This window comes from Impatiens glandulifera, chromosome 4, assembly GCF_907164915.1.
Source record: "Impatiens glandulifera chromosome 4, dImpGla2.1, whole genome shotgun sequence".
In the NCBI taxonomy this organism is placed as follows: Eukaryota; Viridiplantae; Streptophyta; class Magnoliopsida; order Ericales; family Balsaminaceae; genus Impatiens; species Impatiens glandulifera.
In genome coordinates, this window is record NC_061865.1 from 22,662,447 (window position 1) to 22,684,665 (window position 22,219).

The 22,219-nt window shown below is 26.8% G+C and overlaps 1 protein-coding gene across 1 annotated transcript in view; it reads right to left on the reverse strand.

The window, feature by feature from the left end:
- LOC124934957 (histone H3.v1-like) overlaps positions 1–21,888 on the reverse strand; it is a 31,912-nt gene extending 10,024 nt beyond the window's left edge. The window contains exons 1-2 of the mRNA XM_047475439.1: positions 21,830–21,888; positions 14,645–14,831 (exon numbers count right to left, since the gene is read on the reverse strand). Of these exons, the coding sequence (XP_047331395.1) occupies positions 14,645–14,831; positions 21,830–21,888 (246 nt within the window). The remainder of the gene's footprint in view (positions 1–14,644; positions 14,832–21,829) is intronic.
- Positions 21,889–22,219: the final 331 nt, after the last annotated feature.

Below are 22,219 nucleotides of genomic sequence, written 5' to 3' on the forward strand. Positions count from 1 at the left end.
AAATATGATAACTATATTAGAGTGTATTGTTTAATGACATTATGTCTAAGACATGTATGTCAAGACTTGTCATTGACTTTAAACTTGTATAATTTCAAATTATTTTCACAATAATTAAAAACTTTCTTTTAGACAATCTTGAAATATCTTCTAATAAGCATAGTCATTCATATATACTTATCATTTAAACATTCTTTTGTGAAAAATATTGTTTACTTGGCTAACTAGTAACAAAATATCTTTGTACTATTATGTCTTCGTGTAAACAATTACATATTAAAAAAATATATATTTTTTGACATATGTCAAAAATTTATGAATATAGAGTATATTATTTAATCTATCAATCATAATTTCGTTAGAAGATTTTCAGTTATATAGTTGCACATTCAAGTTTGAACATATTCTTGTAGACGCAAAGTCTTTCATGACACCTTGTTTAGTACAATTTACATCTTTAGTGGATTTAATTATTTTTATTACAATTTCCTACGATAAAAAATATTGTATAAAGACATATAATGAAATAACTATTTTCATTGTAGTTATTATATACACAATTGTCACATTTATTGATTTTTTTTATATAAACATTGTTATAATTAGTCCTACAAAATTTTACAATTCAAATTTTTTTTATTAATTTATTTCAGAAATCTATTTTGAAGATATTTATTCTTCAGATTATTAGGAAAATAATATTAAATAAAATGCATATCTTAATTTCAAACCCTAAAAAAATCAAATTGACTACCAACTAAGCAAATATAAATAAGACATTTTCTTGTTATGTTAAGTTGCGCAATTTTATCTTTTGTAGAGAACATATTTCTCTATTAATATATTATTCTTTTGTTTATTATAATATATACAACAATACTTTGTGTTATTATCGATAAAAACATTTGCCCCCACATTGGTGTTAGTACCTTTTAAAACACACATTTATATGAATTAAATTCAAAAAAATTTTAATCCAAAGATTGTCACACAAAATATGGCCTATAAGAAAAAAAAAGAAGAAAAAAAAGATCTATAAATATATGTAACTTAAAGTTTACTGACATTCTCGTATTTTTTCAATATGTATTTATCGAATTCTAAGGTTCATTACAGGATTGTCAAAATTTTGATTGTATTTATAGTTTTTCTTTAATTTGTTGTTAATTTTTATTTTATTTTATAATAGACTATTATTCAAACAAAATTTGAAGAAATTTATGTTTGTGTGATACTTATAATCTTCCATTTTTGAACATTAAATTATTTTATTTATTTATTGGAATATAATCAATTTGACACAAATTTTACAATATAATTTAGGCAATTTTTGGTTATTATAAGATTGCGTTTAATATTGACTAATAAAAAACTCAGAGATACAATTGTAAAATTTTAAAACTTTAGGATAAAATTATATATTTTATACTTATGATTTATATATAAAAAGGACACAGGCCCAAAGGTTAGCTTCACAGTCATTCTACCCTAATTATCTTTCTTTTTCCTCTGGTCGCCGCCTTTGCTTTCGCCTTCTTATAATAGTTTCCCATCTCAAATCAATGAACCAGCTCCGATCTCAAGTCGTCTTCTTCTTCTAATCATGCCGTCTTCCTCTCCTTGTCCTGTCGTAGTCTCTGATCTCTTAATTTTTTTAAGAACCAATTCCGATATCTAGCAGTCTTCTTCTCCTAATCATCGTAGTTTTAGATCTCTCAAAACTTTGAATGAACCAGTTCCTTTCTCTAGTTGCTTTTTTCTCCTAATCCTTCTGTAGTCTCCGATCTCTCATGATTTTCAATGACCCAGTTCCAATCTCTAGCCGTATTCTTCTCTATAAACATAGTTGTCGTAGTTTTCGATCTCCTAATATTTCTTAGCTGCTAAAGAAGTTTATGTCTACGATGGCATATATAGAACTTGAAAAGCCTCTTCTTCAAGTCGGAAAATGACTTGAAATTAAAAGAAATGATACGCTTGATAACAGAAGGCTAGATCTCTTTATATATAGTGAAAAGAACACTTCTTTGTGGGTGAGAGAGAAATAAAAAGTGTATAAAATTAGGGGTTTTATTGTTGTTATTTTGAACTTTAATAAAACGTCCTTGATCTGTAGTTTGTTTCTCTTTACTGAATGATACTGTACTTTTATTCATGCATAAGTTTTAAGTTAAATTTATCAACAGTAATAATAACATACTTAATAATAACATACTTAATAAGATTAAGTCAAATTTAATATTAAGTAAATAACATTTAAGAAAAATAAAAAAATGTAAATCAAAATTATTTATAACAATAATTAGATCAGAATATGAATTCACTAAGACCATCCACAAACTCGGGCCGAACACGAAAAAATCAGATTAGAGTCAGATATCTTTTTGTTCGGGTCAAAATTAGGTTGACCTGTTTAATCTAATTAATAAATATGTCAAAATCGGATCGACCTGACATGACCCAAAATAGACCCGATAACCCGTTTACAAGTTTCTTTTATTAAGTTTTGGGTTATTTTTTCTTACCAACTCACTCATTTTCTTTTGTAAAATTTTGTATTAGTGAATTTGTGATTTAACTTTATTTTTATTTTGTATTGATGTCATTTTAATTTGAAATAGTGAGATATGAATTGATTACATTTAGTTCGAGTTGGGTTAGGTAAATCGGGTCAAACAGGTAAAACGGGTCAGAGTTAGGTTAAACATAAATAAACATGTTATGTTTAGGTTAGAGATTTTTTACCCGAAATATTAAATATGTCAGATTTAGGTTAGAATCGTTGAATCCATTAACCTGTCAACCCAAACCCCGCCACAAGGTAACTTACATAAGTGATTAAAAATAATAGAGATGTTATTTAATATTTAAAACAAATTTAATATAAAGATGACACATTTAACAAAATTAATCTTTTATAAATTTATATATTTATTAATTAAATATTATTATCTTTCTCTCTCCTTATTTTTATTAAATAATTAATCAATTTCTCATTTTACTTTTTTTCTTTATTAATTAATTAATTTTATTATTTATCTACAAATTTATATATTTATTAATTAAATATTTTTTTTCTTTCCTTCTTTTTATTAAATAATTAATTAATTTTTCATTCTACTTTTTTCTTTATTAATTAATTAATTTATTTATATATTCTTCTACATTTTAGGTTCATATTTCAGTATTTAATATTTGATTATTTTAATTTTATATTTTTCTTATTATTTTTCTAAATTGCCATATCAACATGGAATATTTTAAAATTATTTATCTTTTTAAGGAGATAATACTTGAAAATTAGTCAAATTATAATGACTCATCCCCTTTAACAACAAAATATCATTTAATTTGAATTATAATGTATATTAATTTATCAAACATTATAGTAATAATCAAGATTATAAAAAAAATAATAACTCAATGTTTTTGTTTATTATTATTATAAACACGAATAAAATTTAAATAAAAAAGATTATTAATTTTATTTTTTTATATTAAAGAAAAAAGTAAAAAGAAAAATTTCACAAATATATTATGAATAAAAAGAGAAAATTTTCACAAAATATTATAAATAAAAAGAGAAAAATTTCATAAAAATATTATGAATAAAAAAGAGATAGAAAGAGATAAATAAATAAATAAAAAATAAGAGGAAGAAATTGATTAATTAATTAATAAAAAATGAATATATAATTAATAAATAAATTTTAAAAAAAATTAACTTTGTTTAGTAATATAGGCTAAATTAGTCAATAGTATATATATTTATATTTAAATGGATTTTTATTTGTTTATATGTCTAGTTGAGCTAATATTTGTATAAATAAGCTTTTTTGTTTTCTATACATATATACATAGAGCGTCTAGTTGAGCTAATATTTGTATAAATAAGCTTTTTTGTTTTCTATACATATATACATAGAGCGATAAATGTACATATTTCAAAACTCAATGTAATTATTCAAATGCTATAAATTTGAATCTCATTTTAACATAAATTAGTTAGAATTATTTTAAATATTAATGTATTACATATATACAAATTGTTAGTTTAAGTAATGAGATTATTATCACAATTTATATAAAAATCCATTCATTTTACGAGCTAGATGTGCAATTTCATATTTTTTTTTGTTAGGTATATAGACTCAAAGAATGATTGTGATTTAGTGGTCTATTGGCTATGTTTGTTATGTAATATTTAACTAATAACTATATTAAATTTGGTTAAATGCTTGGTTGAAATATTTTATATAAATATTATTTAAAATTTATATATATTTTAGGTACAAATTTGTAATTAGAAACCGTTACAAACTAGTATAAAAATAATACTTTTATATGTACCCTTTTATTTTTATTAAGTTTTTTATTCACTAATATTTTTTTTAGAAAGTTCATTCATTTTTTCGTCTATATAGTAATTCCTTATTTTTTCTTTTCATCTCTTTTCATCTAAAATCTTTTTCTTCATGGTTTTCATTTTCTTGAACTATTTTTCATCTAAACTCGTTTATATAAACATGGATTTGGGGATATTCAGATAAGATTAAGGAAACTCATTACTACGAACATAAATTTGAGGAGATTCAAAGAATAAAGGAAACTCATTTCTACAAGCATAGATTTGGAAAGAATCAGAGAAAATTCAAGAAACTTATTTCTACAAGCAAAGATATAGGGAAATTCGGAAAAGATTCAGGAAACACATTTCTAAAAGCATATATTTGGGGAGATACGAAGAAAACTTGTATAAGATGATAACCTAGGAAGTTGAGGACGAACCCATAGTTTGAAGACGAGACTAAGAATACAAGATTTAAATAGATATGTCTTTTAACATACACAATAATTTTTTTTGGAAAAGTTAATTTTCTATCTTTTGATTAAATGACTGATTTATCTACTAGTTTAGAAAAACTATATAATGAAATAGAAAATATATCATTTTAGTCTTATAATTGTTTTTCGATCTTTCTCTAACTTTTAAGAGAGAATCAAACCAATACTCGTTACAGGTTCATTTGTAAATACTATTGTTTCCTTGAATACTTATTTGAGTGATTTTGCTCTTTTTCTTAACTGATAGTTGAATCGGTTACATAGTAATAAGATTCCTTATTCTGAATGAATATATAATAATAATAATAATAATTGATTTTAATCATCTGCTACTCTATGAAAAATGAAGAGAAAATAGAAAAGATAAACAAAACTAATTGAAGTAAAATAAAATTACATTAATTAGAAGGGATGATTTTAATCAATCTGTTCTAACTATGAATTTGATTAATCCATTATGTACAATATAATTTTTAAACAATAATAACATTGATTGAGATGACATTTTTCTATAATATCATATTAAAAATAAAAAACATTTACCGTAAGTAAATATAAAAAACTAATAATGATATCATCTAACATAACATATTGATATAACCAAATATAAACTCTCACTTTTGAGTCATATTGTTTTTTTAGTCTTGAGTTTGTCTTAATCCAAATTTGTTAAATTACTTTATTATTAAGTCTTCAAGTGTGCTTGTTCCCCCTTCTTCCATACCATGAAAAGTCTTTCTAATGAAAAGAAAAAAGAAGGCGTTAAGAGACCCTCTTGGCCCTGCCCTAGACACTCTAAGATCATTTTTCAAACTTGCTCCCATTGATCAATTAAAGAGAGATTCAACAACTAAAAGAAAGATCGATTATTCGGGATCCTTCATTTCTTCAAACGGAATGAACAAAGATAGAAATATAATCAGACTTATTCCCGATCTGAACCAAGAGTTCTCTTTCCTCTTCAACAATCAAATTACTATTCACGATTCAGGATTCTATTTTATCATCAATCCAATACCCATTCACGTTTTTTCATTTTTGTATCATCAAATATACCTCTTTACTTGTATGACTTAGATGTGTCATTTTTCTCGAAAAAGTTATTCGATTAATGGGATTTTCTATGATACTTATGAAATCGATAAGAATGATATTTAATTTTTTTAGAGTAAATTGATTTGACCCCATAAACGAGACCACCACCCAATAACTCATATTGCTTTATTAGTCTTGAGTTTTGTTTGAGATGTGACTGATGTATGCTTAGATTAATACATCTTCTTACTAATAATATTAGATTTTTATTATCACTATAAATAGATTGATGCTACTGATGATGAATATTATAGTGGCGAAGTGGATAATTATGAAGATCATAATACAATTTGTATGTTTTTGAAATGATATAAAATGAACTCTAATTTATTTTTTTTGCAAAGAATGGTCATGCTACTTGCTTATGAGCGATGTTTATCAACTTTTTAATCTATTTATCAATCTATCAATACCGCACAACTCAAAACATACACTATAAATAGGATGAGAAAACCCAATGATAAAGGATAGAAGGGTTTTCCTTCGTTTATGCAATTTGATGAAGGTGTTAAGGTTATCTCACTCCAAAAGTGTATCTTTTAAGAAAAGATAGATATATTACTCTATATTCTAGCTCATCATATTAAGATAAAAAGTTCTTCATTTGCGTTTCATCCTTCCAGATGGACAATTAGTAAATATGTGCATAAAGTGTTAAAAATCGTTATAAATCTTCAAGTTGAACTACTAAAAAAGTGAAAGACTCTCTAAAATTCTCATACAAATGAAATATGGAAATGGTTTGAAGTAAATAATAAATGTATTGTTTCTATATACTAATAAAATACATGTTTTTTATTTTTTTTTATATATGAATAAAATTATTTAGGAGCTATAGATGGAACATATATTCTACGGGAGAAGATATAAAAGAAACATATATAAATCGAAAATAACAAATTACAACAGACATGCTAGGGGTTTGCTCTCATGATATGATGTTCATTTATATATTACATGGTTGGGAAGGTTCTGTTGTTGATAGTAAATTTTATGAGATGCAATTAGTAGAAACAATGGTTAAAAGTTCCTCGAGATAAGGAATATATAACTATTTATTCATATAAAAAATTAGACATTAACCTATGTTATTGTTACTTAGTAAAAATGTTAATAAATAATTACATTACTACATGTTACTATTACTTAGTAGAAGGTGGATACACAAATGAAGAAGGATTTTTAAAGGACACAAGTAGCATTTAGGATCTTAGGATGTTGCACGAACACCTTCTAACTGCGAAGAATTTTTCAACATGAAACATGCTGCTGCAAGAAATGTTATTGAAATGAAATTTAGTTTGTTCTAACTTAGACAGGATATAATGAGAAGGCCTATGTTCTATCCAATTAAGACGCAATGTCGTTTAATTAACATCATTTTATGCCATCCCAAACGATAAAAAAATTTGTATTGGAAGAGGTTTAAGATTTGGTAAAAATAAAAAAAGTATTTTCAATGTATCACGTTCAAGTTTAAGTTATATAATTTTATCTTTGCAAAAGAAAATACATTTTAATAATAAATTGTTTTTGGAGTTTTTGTTCCTAAAGAGATTTTATACAAATATAATTTCTAAGTTAGTTTCACATTATATTTGATGATTTATTTAAGATATATATTCTCTTTCTTTCCAAATGAGGTAAGTGTTGTATGAAAGTGTTGTGTAAGGGGTTGTATATATCATTACTCTTATTTAAAATCTCTAAATTTTATTCATCAAATTATATATATATATATCAAAATTCATTATTGATATATCATTACACTTAACGACAACATTCGATTTATAATGGGTTTCACAACAATACATAATATCGATATTACAAAAATTAAAGTAATTTGGCGATTAACATGGATTAATGTAAAAATTATTGCACTCTAATACAAGGAATTTCTATGCAATATTTGAAAAATATTTAACAAATATACCATTCGATCCGTCATAGGTTTCTCAACAATACATATTATTGATATTGCAAATATTACAGCAATTTAGTGATATATTGTAGTTGAAAGTTGAAAATTATTTACTAAACAAGACATCAACAACATTATTCGTAATAATTTCCAAAGATAAAATAGCTAAAAAAATTGCAATTGTTATAAAACTGAAGGTATAATTAAATTTTATAAAACCAAAACTATGAATAAATATTACAACAAAATGTTGTAAGCCAAAAACATAAGACAACAATATATTAAAACATAACCATAAAATGTTTAAAAATAACAACTATATAAACAAGACATAAATATTCTAAAACTTCAAAAACATTAATCAAAAGAATTTAAATATCAGTCATTTTTCTTACTTTTCTTGTTTACATTTGAGCATTCTGGTTTATCCATGCTCATTTCAATTATTTTCACTATCAAGTCACCCACCACATAATAAATCAAGCTATTCTCAATCAAAATCACATATTTTATCTATCAAATTAGTAAGCAACAACAAAATATTCATCAAAACTCAAACATGGTAACATATATATAAATGTACAGTAGTTCATATTATGCATAAAGAATCAAAAGTTCTACAAATGAAATGAAATATTTTCGTCGTCTTCTCTTGGATGATGCAGATAGTTGTATGATTGATTGTATATCCTCTAGGAGAATATGCATTTCATTAAAGGAAGTGGGATTTTCGATGACTACAGGAGAATTAGTACTCATCGCCTCCATCTAAGCATGTAGATTTTCTATTTGGATCTAGCTGCAGATAACTCCACATTCATCGTTTCCATTTTCATTGGTGTTTCATTGTTTTTGGACATATGTCCACCTCCATTGTTGTTTTAATCTTTTTAGATTGGTCCTCAATATAGGAGGTTTAGTCATAGCATGTGACTTCCTTGCTAGTTAAAATCAACTAAGGCGTGGACGTTCTATGAGTGATTGAAGAAAGTAACAATTAAGTGTAGAACGAGTAGAAACAATTATGAAGATTTGATAAAAAATCTAGAAATTTGAAGAGAGTGTTTGAAGTACTTGAAGAAATAAAAATTCTTGAAGAGTGTGACTAGGAATCAAATGATATAAAGAGACAAATATCGTGAGGTTACAGGGGTGGTTGACCAAAATAATGTTGAAACAAGATTTGAGGCGAATGAATTTAATATGAACCACAACTAACTTTGTATTGAAGGTTTATTGATATTTGTAAAACCAGTATTTATGTATAAATTAATATAGTTTAATGCAAATTTTAATGCGAAAAGATTATATATTATTGTTAATGCAAAACTTATTTGCTAATAGATTACTAATATATCGAACGATGTTTTCAAAACAATTAAATATTATTGTAATGTAGTTAGCAATAATATGATATCATACTAGAACTAATTGCGAATAGATTATCTAAAATGTTTAATGCAAAACGTAATGCTAATTTATTATAAATATTTCAAATGATGTTTACAAAACTATTAAATATTACTATAATATAGTTTGCAATAATAAGATATCATACAATTACAGAATTAATTTTGAAGAGATTATCTATAAGGTTTAATGTATAACGTAATGATAATATATTTCGAATATTTCGAACAATATTTTCAAATCTATTAAGTATAATTGTAATTAAGTTTGCATTAATAACTTATCATATTATTGCAGAACCAATTGCGAAAAGATTATTTATTAGTGTTAATGTAATATATATATATTATATATTTCATTATCAAAATTAGCACAGTTACTTTAATATTTATTTTGTAACAATCATAGACTTATTTCTATTATATATTTTACAATAGTTAATTGAAATATATTTTGGTGCAAAAATATTTGCAAGCATTGATGTCAATATATCTTAGTGATATTATCAACATCATTCTTTGGCTTTTTTGGCAACAATATATTTATATAATTTAGAATCTTTTATTTACATTTTTCTATTTTCAATGATATATGTTGTAATATATATTTTCCAAATTATATTTCTTGTAAAAATACATTTTGGTTAAAAATATAGTTGGAAGATTTGTAATATTTCATTTTTTATTACAATGTAAATTTCAATTCTTAAAAAGTTGTATTAATTTTTTTTTGTTGCACCATATGTCAATTCAACAATTTTTTGTAACGTAACCTAGCAACTCAACTAAAACAAATCTTAGAAGAGTTATAAATGTAAGATCATAAAGTTAAAAGATAACATAAATGACAAATTTCTATGCGAAAATAAAAACTAATTCTTCTTTTTTAATTAAATAGTTCTATTTTGTGTTATATTAAATAAATATAATAAGTTTGTATTATTTTTAATAAAAATAACATAATTTATTTTTTTTAGAAACTTTGTTAACACATAGTGACTTGTGGATGAAATCTTGTTGGGTTCTCTTATCTCAAAAAAGTTCGAGGTTCGGAAAATTTTAACATCGGTTTGTGTGTTTAAAAAACTTTTAATAAAGAATTTATACAAAAAATATATTTTTGATTTTTAATAATCTTTTAGATTTAAAAATAATGAAACTACAATTTGATTAAATACAATCTTTATTTCTAATTAATTAGAAATAATTAATTTAAAATGATTATTCATTTGAATGAAGAGTCACCAATTATTTTTTAATTTAAAATCAATAAAAATATTTGTATATGTACATAAACATATATTTGATTAGAGATTCTTTTGAGTTCAATGTTTGGTGATACCTGAAAAAGAGTTTTCGCGCTATATCCTTTGTCCTTATCAAAAAATGGTCTATAATTCATAACATTTGACTATTTATTTGAATGTTTTGTTTTATCACGGTTTTCCAAGTTTTTGATATGTATGTGTTTTCCTTGCATTTAAAATTAACAAATAATATTTAAATGCATGTAGATGCAATTGATGTCGATGATTGTTGAGAGAAACACCTAAAAAATATTAGTTTAAGCACTAGAATTTAAAAAAAAAAACTGAAACATGCCTTTATATAAATACTTTTTAAGATAATATTCCAAAAATATTTTGAAATCGTTATATATATATATATATATATATTTGAAAATTTTAAAAATAATTAAAGGCTTCTAATTGTAAAAAACCAATTATAAATTAAAACACAAACAAATAATCCCTTATCTAGGTGTTCGGGTCGCGAATCGGGTCGGTTAAGCGGATCTAGAGAGAATTATGCCCGGGGTTAATGAGTTTGAGTACACAATCAACGTAGAGAAAAGATTATTGGTCGCACATACTGATCCTCGGTTGGACTTGGAATTCTTCGGTTGAGGTCGAGATTTCTTAGTCGGATACGACATATCTCGGTCGGGTGTAGAGGAAGGCTGGTTTATTAGTTGAAAGCTAGACCTAGGAAAAATCCTCGATCGGATGTCAAGAACAACGATAAAAGGTTTTTTGGAATTTTAATTGGATCTTCCATTATCCGATCTGAAGGTAATGGAAGCTTCATCTAATCATAATGATTATTTTTAACATCGTCACGATGTATCGATCGATCAGGAAGACGTTCCATTTGATCTGAGCAGTTTTTGGGCATAAAACGAGATTTTGGGTTTTAAGATTCAATTGGGTATAAGGAGCTTACCAATAGCTTCTTTATACATATTAAGATCAAATAAATTTTGGGTATTTTTTGATATAACTTGATTTGTTCAAATTTAATTTAGAAGAAAGCTTTGAAATGATCTTAAGATTGAATTCGAATCAAGAAAATAAATAATAAGTAGTATTGAAGACTGGTCTAACTAAAATGTAAAAACTTAAATTTGAATCTTTAATTCGAATTACAATGCGAATTAAAGCTTATTATGAGTTGAAGAACACTCATAAACTCTTTATGATACTTTAAGATTATCAAAAAACGAACCTTAGAGCCCTACATTAAATTTTTGAAAATTTCAATTGCTTGAGAAATTTTAATTGCGAATTTTGTGAAGTTTGATTGGAAGCTTGAGATTGTGATCATTGGTTTTGTTTTTCCTAAGAAGGGATATTTATAGTAATCCAAAGTCGATTTGATGATCAAGTGGATCAAATTCGAGACAAAAGGTCATTGCGCCTATGATCGTAGTAGATATGATCACAATGTTAGACTATCATTTGAATCATCGAATTTGATCGAGTATAGATATTCCACTTTTGAAAAATCAAAAGTTTCGTCCGATGTTCATCATGTTTGTCCCGAGGAAGAAGACAAGGTGAGGCTTAAAAAGTCGTTGTTTCATGCTAAAGCGTGAACGCGCGTATGGGCACAACGTTACGTCTTCGTCCGTTGACATTGAGTGTTCTGTCTATGTCTAGGCTAACGACGTTGAGGCACGCCTTATTTGATCTAATTTTGTGCGGAAGCGCTCAACTTTTGTTGTAATGGGCGACGCGGTCTTCTATGTTCCGTTAGATGAAGCTTGGTGCTCATCCAATGGTCGCATGGTCTGCTACAACCGATTCTTTTATTTTCAATTGTACTAGATCACAACCATTTTGAGCCTTGAAGCTTGTTTTAAATTATTTTTTCTTCACTCATTTTGACTATTTTCAAAGTACAAAATACACAAAATATTTAAATAAATATAAATATTTATTTTGTCTTTTTTGTTATATATTTTAGTGTTTATAAATAATTAACCTGAGATTTAAATGAATACGACCTTCATCTCAATTTATTTATTTTATTCATTTGAGTCCTTAAAATTAATTTTAGATAAAATAAATACCATGTTTATCCAAATTATTTTATTTTATTTTTCTTAGTTTTTTCTTTAATTAATTGAAATTTAATTAATATAAAAATTAATTCAATTAATTATTTAATTTTGGTTTACCTTTGGTTTTAATTAATTCAAATTTATTTATTAAAAAACAATTATTTTAATATTTATAAATTTTATATGTAAAATTCTAGTGCTTATCGCTAATAGTTTTTATTATTATGTTTAAATATAGTATTTATCTCATTGAAATTGATAATAATTTAAAATATACATTTTTAACCACAATTGAATCAATATTATTTTTATAATATAATTAATTATTTTTAAATTATTGGTCAATTTATTTAAATTTATTAAATAATTATAATAGATTAATTTTAAATATTTTAATAAATTTTTTTATATCTTGATATTTTTTTAAATATTTGAAGGTAATATGATAATTTAAAAAATAGAGTGAATAATAATCAACTAGTCTTTTACCTGCATCCAAAATTTTAAATTGACAAAATTTTAAATTAAAATTAATAATATAATTTTATATTTATAACTCATTAACCTCACTTACTATTCTTTTGTTTAAATCATTTTACAGCTTTTATTTATTTTTTTTAATTTGATTGCAAATTCTCTAATGTGCCATATGAATTGACAAACATTTTAAATACATAAAATATTAATTTTTTTTAAAAAAGTTATGTTTATATAGATATAATATTTATATATTTTAGTTGATCATTTGGATTAAAATGAGTTGTAATAAGTTCAGCTATCACAGTTGATATATGCATTTATAAAATTATTATGACCATAGAGAATGTATACTTAAAAAAAATTGTTGGAGATAGTTAGTGTACTAAAATGACATTGTTTGACATTTAACAAAGTCAAACTAATACTTGTTCATTAATTTTTAAACAAATCTAGTTACTCTTAAACTCATTTTATTTATTTATTTATTTATGTTTAAAAAATTAAAACTCATTATTAAATATATATATATATATATAACTTTTTTTTATCAAAATAATCAAATTATTATTTTTATAAATTTGATTATTTATATTTGATTTATATTTTTAAATTAATTTTTATAAATTTAATTATTTATATTTTAATATATATATATATATATTTATATATTCTGGTTATTATTTTATATAATTTATTACTTTTTAAAAAAAATATGTTCATTGAATATTATATAAATAATAATCGTTTAAATATAATAAAAAAATATGAGTGTCCAAAGTTTGTCAAACACACAACCAGATTAAACAAAAAAAAAAGTTAAAAAAATATTCATCCATAAACAACCATAAAAAAATTTAACATTAACGATTTCGAGTAAAATTAGCATATGTGTGAATGAAATATGATAACCTTGTTTCTAATGAAAATTTGAGAAAAAAGAATAATCAACAAGGTAAAAACTAGATGGATAACTTGTAAGAACCATAATTTATGAGAGAGGTATTGAACTATGTATTAAACATATTTATTATATTATATAAAAATAATTATATATATATATATATTGGGAAAATAGTTTATCGCGATTTTATTAAAACTCAAAAGTGGTAAAAATTGTAAAAATCAAAGCTAGACAATTCATAGTTTTTTATTAAAGGATGACAAATAACGACCCTAAAATATCTGATTGAAAACAAACAAATGAATACAATACCTACAGTTTTAAAATTCTAATTATATTGTGAGCTTTCTCTTTTACTACTCTTACACTACTTTAGAATCACAATCTGTAATCCTCAAAACCCAATCTGCATTCCTCGAATTCCAGTAATTATATTCATGTTGCATCCTCACATGTTTGACTCTAGGATTTTCTATTGGTGATTGAACAGTTGCATGTAATGATATTTGTTTGTGAGATGTTCTTACATCCTTCCCTTGGGGTTAGATTTATTTTAGTTGAGACAACACTTATCTGATAAAATGAGATATTTTTCCAGTATTTCATAAACTTTACAACTACTCAACTTCGCCTGATTTGTTTCAATCTACTTTCATAGCCTCCTCTTCACTTTCCTCTACTATTTTACTACCACTTCCATCTTCTAATTTTCCATTGCTTTCATCCCTTGATTCTTCCTCTTTTTCTTCCTCTAATTCTTCCTCATTTTCAACCTCTAATTCTTCATCTTCTCCTTCCTCAGATTTTTCATACTCTCCCTCCTCTGAGTAGTTGCCTCTTTCATATATCCCAAACTTTCAATAATTTATCATCTATTTCTCCATCTTTAGTTTCCTCTAGATGCCTTCCAGTTCATGATTCTTCAGCTTTATTTTCTTGGGCTATCTCATTCTACTCCTAAACTTTCAGTATTTTCTATTGTTCAATTTTTTTTTGCACATTCATTACTAACATGTTCAAAATTATTGCAGAACGCACATCTGTTTTCCTCCATTCATAAAAAATATCTATGACTGTGGGTTTACCTCTTCTATCAATCACTATCATTTACTGGTAGAGTACTTCTAGGATGCACTTGAATTCCAATCCTAACATATATGATGTGTTCGCTTTCTTTCGTGATTGGGTTCATATACATTGATTTTCTTATGAGACTAGAAAATGACTAAGTTCTTTCGCATTGTACATATGAGCTAGGATGTTCCTTAGTTTGAACCAAATTTAAGTCGTTTCTTTTGGTTTTCTAAATAGGTTCATTCTTTTAGACAATCTTTCTAGTTTCATCCAGTTTAACCCAACATAAGTATTCCCAAACTTCAATATATTTCTCTAGATTTGTTCCCTACTTGAACTTCAGGAAATAAAGATCATTGCTATTTGTAGATACCTTTTCAAATCCAATGTGTTGGGTCAAATTATTTTTACTAACGTTATTTTAATGATGTATTAGTAAAAATTTGATTAAGAATGAAGTTAAGCCGTATAATTGTTTTTCTACAGGTACATCAAAAATATGCTAAGTTAGACTTAGGTTGAAACAGACTAATTAGACGTGTTGCCAGTTAGACGTGTAGTCTAACTGATACGCAATTAGACGTGCAGTTTAACAAATACGCAGTTGTAGACACTAATTGTTTTCCCCAAATTTTATTATTCTAAAAAGGTTAATAGCACTGGAATTAGAAATTATTTTTAGGAACAATGCCGTATCAATTGGATTCTAAAATAATTAATTGAGAAATTATTTTAAAATACGAGTGTTACAAACAAATAATTAAGGTGAATGATAGATTAAATGAATAATTATCATTATTTATTAAGTAATTAAGTTTGAAAATATTAATCTATTAGTATCTATATTATTTTGTAAATATATTGGATGTTAAAATATAAAATAAAATACAAAATAATAAATGGTAAGTTGATTAATAATAATTTATACTTATTAATATTATTTTTATTTTATTTAGAGATATTTTGAAAATGCATAAATAAGATGTAATAAATATATATGATTGATATTAATTTTATTATTTTTATTTTGCAGGCCCATTCATTTATAAAGGAATGAATAAATAAAAAGACCAAATCCAAAAAAAACATGAGAGGCACATGAACAATGAAATCCAAACAAATAATATATATATTGATATTTATGATTATTTTCTCTTATTTTTGCGGAAAGAAAAAAAGACAAACCCCCAACAAAGCAAGCCTAGTTAGAGCAGCACAATCCGGAAAGGTCCAACGATGAAATAACCTAGCTAAAGATAATTAAAAAAAGATTTTTTTTATTCCCTCATTCTCGCATGCCGCTTCCAAAGAGAGAGCGATGTTCTCAAGCCAAAACTCTGTCTCCCTCCACCTCAGTTGGCCGAAGAAACGAGACGACGATGTAGCAGCGAAAAGTGAGGATGCGGCGACTTCCCTCTCAAGCCAATGATCGGTAGATCTGTTATTCGGATAGATCCGACAACTTCCTCAAGCCACGTCTGCATTAGATCTGGTCTCCCAATGCCGCCGATAAGACCGCATCGTCCTATGATCTATTCTCCCAGTCCAGAAGACTGCATCATCCTCTGATCTAGTCTCCCAGCCGAGAAGATCATGTTGAAACTAACACCAGATGCCTATAAAAGGAGATCGAGCAGACGAAGAGAAAGGGAGGAAAAGGAAAAAGGGGAGCCCGAACCAACAAAATAATTTTCTGGCGAAGGTTTCACCATTTCTTTCTATAGTGAAACTATCCGAAGTTCTTAGTTTTGAGTGACTGTTAGATTTGTGAACCAGTACTAGCTTAGATTTTCCTTTGTAGTAGTTGAAATCTATATGGAAACTCATTGTAAGATCTGCTTTCTTATACAATATCAGTTTTCAAGTTAATTTTTTTTGTCTTCCTTTGAAATTATATTCACTACTTATCGATCTTGAAATCTGAATCGTTATTATCATTGTTTTTGTTTGAAAGTTTGTTATTGGATTGAATTTGGTTGTTCTGTTATTATCTGAATTACAGCTTATTGAGTTAGGGTTATTGATAACTATTTTATTTTATGGTTTATCACTGTCTGTGTGAAATTGTAACATGGGTAAGCTTTTATTGAGCTCTGCTGAAGAATGGAGAACCCGAAGAATGAATTCTATGATATAATGATTATTATTGGTTTATGTGTGCCTATTTAGATTCAAAATATATTAGACATAATGATCATTATAGTTGGTTGATGCCTGTTTGATTTCAAATTATATTAGACAAAAGGAGGTCTATGTGTGCGTTCACATTGTTTATGTGTTTTCTAATAATGCTTTCATGGTTAGACTATATTAATGAGAATCGTAATAGCCACAACAAAAATTCATTATTTAAAAGACTAGTTTTGTCATGATTTATTTTTACATTTAATTATTTAACTTTTGTTTTAGGGCTCTAAAAATCCTAAAACTAATTTTATTTATATAATGTAAATTACTTACTTGATTATAAATTAATATTGGATACATGTCTATTATATATTAGTGTTTGGCATGATTAGAAAAATATTTAGGCTTATGATTTAAGTATTATTTTATAAACTCTACTATATTTATATAATCTTTATGTTTCGTTTTGTAATTAATGCTTTGAATAAATTGAAATGATTAATAAGATATATCCTTAGCATCAAGATTTAGTATGGTAAGATCCAAAATGTCTAAAATGTAAAGTGTAATAATATTTTTTGAAAGGCCAAAATTGTTGAAGTAGAGACTATTTTTTAATTGTATGTGAGACATAGCGCCAAAAGCCCTTTTTCACGTGTAACCAAACACAGAACCTTTAAAAAATTTCTTTTCAAAGGCGTTATTGTTTTACATGCCAAATAATTTATTTTTCCTAATTTTATAAAAATTTAGGTGACGACTCTTTAGTCAAAAACTGGTTTTTAAACAATACCCCAATTTGACTTAATTTTATTTCAATTTTTTTAAAGAGATTTTTATATTTTATATTTATTTCTTAAAAGTCAAAAAAGTCATTTTTTGGGGCAAACGTTTTTTAAACGCGTATAGTTTTCTGGCGACTCTACTGGGGACTTTTTGATGCTTAACTTGAAAAAATAATTTTGGCCAATTTAGAAAATATATTTTACATTTTAATGTTATTCCCTAGGAAAAAATAGTTTGTTTTCTTAACGTGCATGAGCTCTAGGGCTCCGATGTGAAGATAGTATAAGGTATACGTCGTTGGACAAAGCCTATAGATCTATTGATTATGTGCTAGGATTGTCAATGAGGAATGACGATCTCAACTCGCCAAGAAGACTCTGTGTGATTTGAGAGTTGAGAAGAATACTAGGAAAAAACTCGGATTAACCCTCTCTTCTTTTCAAATATCCCCTACTGTTGAAAATGAGGGATTTTGAAATATAGGTGAGGGGGGTGTCCAATTGAGAGCTCCCCTTACATCGAGAGATCCCTTTTGGGATTGTAACCTTGTCGGTGGAACAACTCTCTCTTAAGCCATTTCCAACTTTAGAACAAAAAGCCAAAACGACATTTCTACCAATCCGTTGACTTGTCGTGCCCAAGCAACAAAACCATGTCAAAGAGCCTATTATGTGCCAACTATATATATTACATACATGTATGCATATAGATGAGATAGGCGTACTAAAGTACATTTTTAAAATCCGTTTGAAAATAAAAGAGAAAATTAAAATTCATAATATAACGAGTTGTTGTCTTTTAGTCTTTATTACACATATATAAGATCGTTAACCGCAAAGACTAGAGATTAAGGTGTTATTTGCGAGGAAATCAAGAAGGCTAACAATATGGGAATTTTATGAAGAAAATAACACAATAGTAGGCATAGCTAGAAATGGAGGAGCAAACGAACAATGAAGGACTTAAACTAAATTGTTTCTTATGTTATTTTCCCTTTTGAGTTATCAAAGTTTTATCTAACATCTAAATACAACACGTTTTTAAATGAATCAGAAATTGGACAGGTCAACCCACAATCCGACTCAAATATCCATTTACTCTCACATATATATATCCAAATTAACCACGACTCTCGATCCGGCAATCCAGACACTTTAAAAATTAAGCATCATTATATATATAGATTATATCCTAATTTTAATGGTGAAAAATTAAAATTTGAACAGGAAACATACCTTAATTTTAATCATGAATCTTCTCTTTCTAAATTCTTTAGAATGAAAATATTTTTTAATCTTCTATTTCCTTAGACTTTTCTTTAGATTGAATGGTTCTTCTAATTTGATGAGTACGTCAATTATTTTCTATCTTGATGGGACGCAAAATAGAAATTGTCCGTACTACAAATGGAACTATTACCATTACAAATAACCAACATTATGTTAGTTATTATAGTTTGGTCATTTATAATTAACCACTTCACAAAAATTAAAAATATCACTTATGTATCCTTATTTTATATTTATGACAAATATACCTATAATTCATCAATATAATTTCACAATAGATCACATTATTTTGACTTATATTAAATATAATATTTATACAATTATTTATTATATTAATGACTTTATAAATTTCATTTCAATTGAAATTTAACCGAGAAGAAATCCGATGAAATATATGGAGGAAGATAGAAGAAGAGGGAAGCATATGGGTTTGATGTTAAAGAAAAATATATTTATAGACTTTGACTGACAAGATAAGTATTAATTAAAAAATAAAATTAATGTAAGTCATTTAAAAACAAATGGATTAAATGTCCTTTTGAAAAAAAAACACCAAATGACAAATATTTCTCAAATGCCTCGACTAAACGTTCTAGCCCTATTGGATAAAAATGCATCAAGTTTCGCAAACCGGATCTTCTGCTACCGATTACCGTGTTCCCTTGTTGTGGACCAATCAGATTGCAAGATGATTATTATATTATTAAATCAAGCTGGGTTGAAGAGGGTGGAGAGAGAATCCGAAACCCGAGTTTCATTCTGGGTTCACCCCAAACGCCATTGACGGAATGTCAAGATAACGTTCGGAGCGAAGCTCCCTTCCCCAGCTTCCATGTCAAAAGGAATCAAGATATGTTGTTACCAGCGAAGCAAACTTCTCTCCAGACGCCATGTAAGAAGGAATGGAGAGAAGCGGTAAGGAGCAAAGCTTACGCCGCCCAGGAGCCCCGTACGACGGAATGAAGATAGGCTTTTAGATCGACGGATACTTTGCTTCAAAGATTTTTAATACCCTGACGTTCATGTAAAACCCCCAACACACCCATGAAAAGACCGGTTACCTATCATGTAAATACACTTACTCATGTATGTAAATACAAAAATTAATAAAAATAAAATATTTTTAAATTAAAAATGAAATAAATTGACGAATTGACGCTTCTTAATGAAGCATTCTTCGCTTCAACTACTTATTTTTAATTTAAAAATATTTTATGGAAATTTTATTTACGAGGAGACGCTTTACAGCGAAGAATACTTCGCTTTAATTACTTATTTTTATATTAAAAAAATTCTGAAAATTTTATTTACGAGGAGACTCTTTATAGCAAAGAATACTTCGCTTCAATTATTTTAATACACCGATGTACCTTGACGTTCATGTAAAACCCCTAACACACCCATGAGAAGACCGTTTACCTATCATGTAAATACACTTACTCGTGTATGTAAATACCAAAATGAACAAAAATAAAATAATTTTAAATTAGAAATTAATAAATTGACGAATAGACGCTTCTCAGTGAAGCATTCTTCGCTTCAACTACTTATTTTTAATTTAAAAATATTTTATGTAAATTTTATTTACGAGGAGACGTTTTCCAACGAAGAATACTTCGCTTCAACTATGTTATATGTCTAGAGAATCTAGCGAAGAATACTGTGCCCAAGCGTCATGTAACGAATAGAATATTTTCGAGCGAAGACACCTTCGCCCAGGTCCCATGTAAAATGGAATGAATAGACGCTTTTCGAGAGAAGACTTCTTCGCCCAGCCCAGGTTCCATGTAGATTGGAATGAATAGACGCTTTTCGAGAGAAGACTTCTTCGCCCAGCCTAGGTGCCATTTAAAATGAAATGAATAGACGCTTTTCGAAAAAAGACTTCTTTGCCCAGCCCAGGTGCCATGGAGAGACGCTTTTCAATGAAGCATACTTTGCTTTAAGAGTTAATTAGCGATGCATACTCACTTTGATTAACAACTTTAATATATATAAACCCTAATATGATTATTTTATAAACATTTTCGCCCGATTCATCTCTCTCTCTTCAAGATTCTGCCTCCTTTCACGGCGAATCGCATCCGGCTCCACGTCGACTAGACTAGAAGCAAGATCTTCACGTGTCGACAATGGTACATACACCAAAATAGTAAACTTTTTTATATTTAGGATTATGAAACCACTAAACCCTAGATTATGTTATGTGAGGTCGTTATCTTGTTCATATTTAGGAAACCCTACTCCGAAAATGTCACGTTCAATGAAAATCCTTCGTTTTTAGGAAAACGTACATAAGGTTAGGATTGTGTATATTATTTCCACGAAACTCTAGAATTTATTAACAAAGACTGTTTTTTTCATGTGCAGACAACCAACAACGCAATAGTCCAAAACACTTTTGGCAAAGACTAAATTTTATGCCCAAATCAATTAACAAGTGAAGATATAGTACTATTCTTTACCTATATCCATTTGGTTCATATTGTGTAAGTTTTCATTGTCATGTTTGTCTGAGATAATATTATTGTTCTTACACAGCACTTGATGGTTCAATACGCTAACACCTGTGGTGCCACAGTGATAATGAGGTGGCGAGACGATGTAACCCACGTCATAACTTCCACCGATGCTAATAGTGGATGTTGTCAAACTATCAAAGTATTGAAGACAATATTGAACGGGAGATGAGTCCTTACAATTGATTGTGAGACTCTGTTAGTCTTAACTCTTAACGCAATATTTATTTTCACATATATATGAAACTAAATACCAATTGTTTTTGTACAGGGATAAAATCGTCAATGAGATCAAAATGTTACGTTGATGAGGAACCGTACGAGGTGCAGCAAGATAATCATGGGGCTATGGGCGGTCCAAGAGCTGACAGAATGCGGTATTTGAACAATTTAAGTTTGGTCTGATTCCTCCTCTATATCTTTATTCTCC